This window comes from Arachis hypogaea, chromosome 18 (genome assembly GCF_003086295.3).
Source record: "Arachis hypogaea cultivar Tifrunner chromosome 18, arahy.Tifrunner.gnm2.J5K5, whole genome shotgun sequence".
In the NCBI taxonomy this organism is placed as follows: domain Eukaryota; kingdom Viridiplantae; phylum Streptophyta; class Magnoliopsida; order Fabales; family Fabaceae; genus Arachis; species Arachis hypogaea.
Genome location: NC_092053.1, coordinates 22,509,846 through 22,517,696, shown reverse-complemented (window position 1 = coordinate 22,517,696; position 7,851 = coordinate 22,509,846). Strand labels below are relative to the sequence as shown.

The window sequence follows — 7,851 nt, the reverse complement described above, 5'->3', positions numbered from 1 at the left end:
CGATTCATGAAGCTAGTCGCGAGTGTTTTTGGCTGAGGAGTCTGATCCAATATATTCTGTCATCATGTGGACTTATTGATCATAAGATAGCTTCAACTATCCTGTTGAAGATAATGCAGCATGTATTGCTCAACTTAAAAGCGGATACATCAAAGACGATAGAACAAAGCATATTTCTCCCAAATTCTTCTTCATTCATGATCTTCAAAATCAAGGGACAATTGATGTGCAACAGATCCGCTCAAGTGACAATCTGGCAGATTTATTTACAAAGTCACTCCCAAAATCCTCCTTTGAAAGATTGGTACATGAGATTGGGATGCGCCGATTTCGAGACATTAAATGATGTCGGCAAGAGGGGGAGATTGTACTCTTTTTTCCTTGATCAAGTTTTTTTTCCCATTGGGTTTTTCTTGACAAGGTTTTTAATGAGGCAGCTCCATCATTAAAGGATATTGTACTCTTTTTCCTTCACTAAGGTTTTTTTCCACTGGGTTTTTCTTTAGTAAGGTTTTAACGAGGCAATAATCCTAAAATTGTCATCCAAGGGGGAGTGTTGTAATAAGCATGGGACGTGGATGCCCATTTCTCCATGTGAAGCTCACATTCTCAAGAGAGAATGTACTTAATAAAGGTTGAAAAAGGGTGATATTTTATGTGTATAAATAGGGGATGCATTGCATCCATCTGAACACAGCAATAACAAATATTCCTACCTTTCTCTTCTTTCATATATTATAAAGTCTATTTCTATTTCTCTCTCTCTTTACAGTAATAAAACAAATGCAATTCTCTCTCTCTTTACTTTTAATACTTCTTTCTATCTTTACATATATATATATATACAAATTATTATTGAACTAATTATATTAATGCTAGAGTCTTCTATTTACATATTTTATTTTATATTTACATCTTTCTTATTTATTTAATTGTTTTACAACAATTCTTACATTTTTTCGCAGACATTTTCTTTTTCAAAGATTAGAAAATACATTTAGTCCCTAAGCTTTTCAAAATCTTCCGTTAATCCTAAGGGAAAAGTCTAACGTAGAACATATGCATCCTCCCATTCCAAAACGACGCAATTTCACCAAGAGCCCTCCATACACACTCTAATCCTTCTATGTAATACCTATAACCCCATATCATTCAAAGATATATTGAAACCCTAAGAAAACAAACAATTAAACCCATGCCACGTGTGCTTCTGTAACGGCCAGGTCAGCACAACAGAAGCTCATCACTTCAACAAGGGTAAATTTATCCAAGTTTTGGAGGAGTTAGGAACGTAAATGTATTTTTCAATTTTTAAAAACGAAAATATCCGCAAGAAAAAAAGTCAATGAACTATTTGTCATTTTCCTTTATTTTATTTTTCAGACACACTATGTTTTAGATGTACGGCTGCTCGATGCTTCTCAGTCAACTTATCACATACAAGACTGTTCACTTCTCTATTCATAAATTTTATCCACAGTTAGTCAGTTACACTGAAAATATAATGCTTACAGAATTATTGTGTTGCCTAACAAAGACGAATTTTCCAAGAGATACAAGATATATATACATACATAATGAGCATTTCCCACATTCTGCGTTATAAATTCATTTCCATATTACAAGGTCCCAGGCCCTGAACTCTACTCAACTCTCAAATCTGATTGAGCAAAGTCATTTTCTCCCAATGTTTTCAGATCACATGCATTCTAAATTAGTCCTGGTAAATATAAGAAAAAGGTTAATAAAAAGAAATTCCAGATAATCGGATGAAGGTAGACTATGTACCAATAAAACCATATCTCTTATATTTTAGCAAATTTAATTAATTATGGGCACATAAGAAGTATCAATTTATCACGTACCTCGATTGATTTCACTTCTGCAGGTACCTCGGACTCTGAGTTCCTTGCTTCTGATTTTTCATTTGAATAACTATTGAACGCAAACATTAATGTTAGAACAATTGCAAAGACTTTTACATGAATAAGAATGCAGGAGAAGCTGAAAATGTTTTAAGGAGTGCTAGGGGGCATTTGTAGCCATCAAATAGCCATCAATGATGATTTTAATGGTATGAGATTGGTGACAGATTTCATCCAATGGTTCACTTTTCTTTGCTGGTTACATACTAGCTAGAATTTAATAAAGTTGCTGGTCCCCTAGACTTTTCCATTTTGGATAGCTATGGTTAATCAGCCTCAGATAAACTACCAACACAGTTTCTCATGAACAAGCAGTGACAGAATAAAGGTGAATTTTCTGGGATTAAACTTTCAGACCTAACTGTTGGACCAGTGAAGCGAACTTTAAAACAAGGCCAGAGGTATGAATATTTGGGAAAATGATGTGGCAGGTACCACTAGTTCACTTCCACCATAATGCTTTTTATTATATCAATTGTAGCATACGGAAACTTCTATATAAAAAATATTCCCCTAAAATAAAATGGGAAAGAAGTCGTCTTTTTAAAGAGCACTCTAGAGCTCTCTTTGAGGATGCACAAGTGGAAGATTTTTATGGAAAAAAAAACAAGTTTCCAATAGCATTAAATTTATGAAAACTTTAAAAATCTTCCACTTTTGCATCCTAAAGGAGTGCCCCCAACTAGTTAGCACTTAGCAAAACCAAAAAAGGAACGACATCATCCATCTTAGTTTCATCAAATTTTGTCCTAACAACATTCATGAATGAAAATTCAAAAATGCATGGCAGGAAAAATTGATGTTCAAATTTTAATAAATAATAATCAGCTATTCAAATTAAATAGATGTCGACATACGTTGAAAGTATGGTCACCCAAATGAGCTCTACACAATCCACCCAAAGAAGTCTTTGCTCAACTGGAATTACACCATAAGTGATGAGATGAGCAAATGGCCACAGCTTCCACCCAGCCTTTGTAAGAAAATAAATTTAAGAATGAATTAGAACAAACATTGAAAAATCAAGTTTCTTATATTTCTAATTCTAAAGTTAATAATCATAGCAGGAACCGGTTAGAATAAAAAATTAGTTCACCAAAATGAACATAAGAAATGTTTTCAATGCAACATATGAAAGAGGAAAGAGGAGAAGTTTCTCTTACAGTCAGCATGGGGAAAAAGGTTGCCTTCAATTCGTTAAAAATGCTGATAGGAGAGTCAAGACGCAATAATGCAACTACGGTATAATAAATGCTGTTCCAAACTGCAGACCACGCTGTTTGATCAAATGCAACTTTGGCAGGAACCACCCACCATTCTTTGTAAGGAAATAGCTCCTGGTTTGGATAAAAATGAGAATAGCCATTTATCAGTGTATCATTACCATGAAAGTTAGCAATTGAACCATCAAATCACAAATTACAAGATACGGCATCATGGTTTACCTCACAAAACTGATAATAGTAATGAGAAAGAGAGCCATGCAGAGTAAACCCAACAAGCCCTGATCTGAACATCCTAGCTCGGTCAAACTCAAAAATAGGTTTTCCTTCAAAGCACTACAATCATTGCCAAATGATTAAACCAACATTACCAAGAGGGTTGCCCCTTTGGCCAAATTAAGGCTCACGTTTACATGAATTATACAGAGACTCACCTGTGCAATCCAGTCCCCAATGGAATAAACAACACCACTGATCACCATCTTTGCAAAAACTGGATTCGTCTTAAGAACTTCCTCATAAGCAGACCAATTATGCTGAGGTGCATACCGTAGTATCTCAAAAAGCGTCCATCCCTAAATGGCATCCAAAAACATGAGTCCAGGTAGAAAAAAAATCATTTCTTTGTTGTTCTTCACATCCAACAAGTCATTTTAATTCCAAAATTTCCACAAGAAGAAACCAAACTCATCCCAAAGTAAAACCTTCGATTTCAATTGAAAGAGAACAACTGCTTCAAGTTATTTCACCTAAACTTGTAGGACTTAGTAAACTTGAATCAACTAGTTAACTCGATCATTTGATGAACTTGGACTACACTTGTTATATTCTCATAAGTTTTCATTACAAAATAAAAAAGACAATCTAATTCTATTATTCTTCCAAATTTTCAACTTAACAAAACGCACATACTATACTAAGCATTAACAAACAAAAAACACTGAACTTTCAGCTTCAGCGTTTACTTACATGCCAGTAATCATGATCAATGGTGAGGAGCTTGGTGATAGCGAAGGTTCCGGCGGCGAGAACAATAGTTGCATTGATGGTTCTATCCATAAGCTTCTCCATGCTCTCTTCAGTCTCATTCCCAATTGAAGAAGAAGTCGAAGCAGAAGAAAACCCTTCCAACGATAACAAACCCTCCCCCGTTCCGAATCCACTCACCTGAGTCGCCAACTCGCCGTCGCTGCCTCCGCCTTCCACCTCCGCCCTGCTCGCCGCAGCTGCTCCGCCCTCCTGCTGGTCCGTAATGTCGCCGCTCTGCACCGATATCACGTCTACTTCCTCCACCGACGAATTCACCGCCGCCAAAATCCTCCTTTCGTTTCCCGAGAAAATTGGATTCCCGGAGAATCTCGACGCCGGGAAGCTCTGCAGCTTGGTGGCGGCCAATGATTTCGATTTCGATTTGGAAACCGGTGAGAGGAAACTGCGGGTTGGGATGGCGCTGTGAACCGAAGCCATGGCTGAGTTGGGAGGCCGAGTCAACCGAGCTCAGCTCCAAGTTTCGCCGGCAACTTTCTTCTCCGAGTTCGGGGTACTGTGAAACGCGTGCGTTTAATAGTGTTTTTGGTGATCCTGTGTGTCGCGTGTTTAGGAGGTTTGGTGCGGATTTGAGAGTGTTGTGTCACTATTGGTTATTGCTATGTTTCGTGGTTTGAGCTGAAGTGTGTGATTGGTTGGGATTGAAGGGGTGTAGGATTATACAATGGGGTGTGATTCATGAGAATTTATGGTCTGGTGATTGGAGAATACGTTGTTATTACTCATCGGTGAATGGCGTCCACATGAAAAAGGTGGATCCATTTGATATCAGAATAATTAATTAATATACCCTGCCAGAAAAAAAAAAAAAAAAAAAACGACACAGTTGGGTGGATTTTTTTTATTTAAATTAAAAAATATAATATTTATTAATTTAAATAAATATGTAAATATTTACTAAAATATGTTTTTAGTCACATCTCGAATATAGTTGAGGAAACTAAAAAATAGTCACATCTTGAGTGCACGGATCCCATTTTGTGATACGGAATCTGAAAGTCATATTTCGGTGCATCCAAGATATGAACATAAGCGCATTTCGGATACACTGCATTCGAAATATGTTTATATTCTGATTGGATCAATGCATCCGAAATACCTGCAAAGATGCAGGATGGGAGTACTGCATCCGAGATATATAAAAATTGAAAAGTATATGAATTTAAAATAATAAAAATTAATTGAAAAAGTTTCTTTTCTTTATTTTAAAAATAATTAAATATTATATTTTATATATGTTTTTAAAATTAATTTGATATATTATCCATTTAAAGAATATTAATAGGTAGATAATATTTTTTTTATCTTAACCAATTTTTGAAAAAACCTAATAATTTCACTTATGTTTAGACAATTAAATTTTAGCTAATTAATTAAGCTTGGTTAGTTTTAAAAAATATATTATATATTAATATTTATTAATGTTAAATTTTTTTATTTATTTATTTTTATTTTTTATACTTATAATAAGATAAATACTATTTCATGTTAAATTTAAAAATAAAATTTTTTTAACAAAAATTTCAATGAAAACAAAGATAATATAATAATAGAAACAAATATATTAATCTATATGTGCTTATTAATTTATTTTTAAATTTCTAATAGAAATAAATAGGATATAAAAGTACTGATATGCTCTTAAATTTTATATATAACGGTATTTAAAAGAATTCTTATATTAAAATATTTAATAAATTCTCTTGGAAGAATTTAAAAAGTTACGTTAACACAAATTTAATTAGTTACGTAATTTTTTTTTATTTGTTATGCTATTTTATTTATATCATAAGTATATCGCATCTTGACTATATCTCGGATGCAGTGCCTCCGTCCTGTATCCTCACACGTATCTCGGATGCACTGGTCTATATCAAAATATAAGCATATTTCGGATGCAGTGTATCCGAGATGTGCTCTTATTCATATCTCGGGTGTACTTGGGATATGACTCTCAGACCTCGTATCACAGAACGGGATCAGTGCACCCGAGATATGTTCGTTTTTTAGTTCTCCCACTATATCCGAGATGTGACTAGAAACGTATTTTGGTAAATACTTATACGTTTATTTAAATCGGTAAATATTATATTTTTTTAATTTAAATAAAAAAATTCCAGTTGGGTGGAAAATTATTTTTCATATGAAAAAAAGTGGTATATTTGTCCAATATTAATAATTGGGATATTTTGTAGAATAGAAAAAGACAGACATAACATGTAGAGGACGTATTACTGCAGCATCGTCAAAAATTTGTCATAGCGTAGAACAGGTGTCATCGTCGGAGCAACACGCAGAGGCGTGTTTTACCTTAGCTTTTGTAAAAAATTTTTGGAGTTTTAGTCAGATATTTATCGTAGAAATTTCAGCAACTTTTGCAACATGAAAGACATGTTGATAGTGTTTACATGCAGAGAACAACTCCTTGTTTTGGGAATACACGATACAGAATTACAATCTCTTTAAATTAAGCTCAACTCTTCCCTTCTCCTCTCCCCTTCTTTCTTGCATGTAGAGAGTGAAGAATGAGTGAGGGTTACTACACATACAAGTCTTTTTGGTATACAAATTCATACAAGTTGGTCCAAATTCAACAAAAATAATTTTCAATTTAGATTGCGTGTAAATATGCGCTTCCCTAACTCTTGAATAACGCAAATGGTTCTTCTCCCTCAATCAAAACTGCAACACTAAAAATTCAAACAAGAATAAAAATCTCTCAAAATTGTCACAAAAAGTGAAGGAAGTTGCGAAGTTGAATTCGAAAAGAATTATGAGAAAATGAAATAAGAAGAAGAAGGAGAAGAAGATCACGAGAAGGAAGAGGAAGAGTTTTGAAGTATGTAGAACTTATCAGCACATATACACCGAAAATTCTTAAACAATACACTTAAATATCTTTGTATTATACCGAAATTTGTTGAAAATATAAAAAAAAATATTTTCTCTAATACTGCATTTTTTTCTTCTTCTTCTTTTCTTTTTTTTTTCTTTCTTTTAGTTGAATGAATATAAGTTCATCATTTTCTAAGTAATTTTGTAGCATTATGTATTTCTTCTTTTTTTATTTGATTTTTTTGTTTTTATTCTTGTTAAGAGAGTAAAACATGAAAAAACTTGAGAAGATAAAATAAGAAAAAAAAGATGATGATGATAATGAAAAAAAAGAAGAAGAAGACGCAGCAGAAGATGAGGAGGAGAGAGAAGAAGAATTTTAAATTATTTAGAACTTATCAGCACACATACACCGAAAATTTTTAAACAATACACTTAAATATCTTCGTGTTACATCGAAATTTGCTGTAAATATAGAAAAATATTTTCTTTAATGCAGAACTCTTACGTTACATTTAATTCAAACCATCAACAATGAATAACAATTTTCACAAACAAAAACAACATTATTCGCATACAGAATCATAAACTACTAACAAAAACATTAACTAGAATCGAACCACACCTCAACCACTTGATTGAATTTAAAACAATAATCAACTTTGTTCTAGTTCAATTGACAATCTTAACTTGAATTATTCATTGTCTTTAACAACGAGATAACTGTTCAAAACTAATTTTAGAGCTTGATTTCAAAAACGTAGAGAACGAACAAAGAGAAACGCAGAGATGGAAGAGAACGTAGATAAAAAATGTTTAAA

At 33.3% G+C, this 7,851-nt stretch overlaps 1 protein-coding gene across 1 annotated transcript; it reads right to left on the bottom strand.

Annotated features, from left to right (window-relative positions):
- Window positions 1–1,430: 1,430 nt before the first annotated feature.
- On the bottom strand, window positions 1,431–5,013 carry LOC112771213 (uncharacterized). The gene is made up of 7 exons (XM_025815880.3): window positions 4,118–5,013; window positions 3,583–3,723; window positions 3,371–3,484; window positions 3,089–3,262; window positions 2,783–2,898; window positions 1,866–1,935; window positions 1,431–1,720 (listed from the first exon to the last, which is right to left on the bottom strand). The coding sequence occupies exons 1-7, from the start codon at window positions 4,613–4,615 to the stop codon at window positions 1,715–1,717; spliced, it is 1,119 nt and encodes a 372-aa protein (XP_025671665.1). The 5' UTR covers window positions 4,616–5,013; the 3' UTR covers window positions 1,431–1,714.
- Between the last annotated feature and the right edge of the window lie 2,838 nt (window positions 5,014–7,851).

Excerpts from the sequence above, each read along its gene's own strand:
- LOC112771213 (XM_025815880.3), bottom strand. The coding sequence starts at position 4,615 with ATGGCTTCGGTTCACAGCGCCATCCCAACCCGCAGTTTCCTCTCACCG. Across the intron at positions 3,485-3,582 it reads TTGGGGACTGGATTGCACAG|TGCTTTGAAGGAAAACCTAT; the intron begins GTGAGTCTCTGT and ends CAATGATTGTAG. Across the intron at positions 2,899-3,088 it reads CCTTTTTCCCCATGCTGACT|GCTGGGTGGAAGCTGTGGCC; the intron begins GTAAGAGAAACT and ends TTTCTTACAAAG.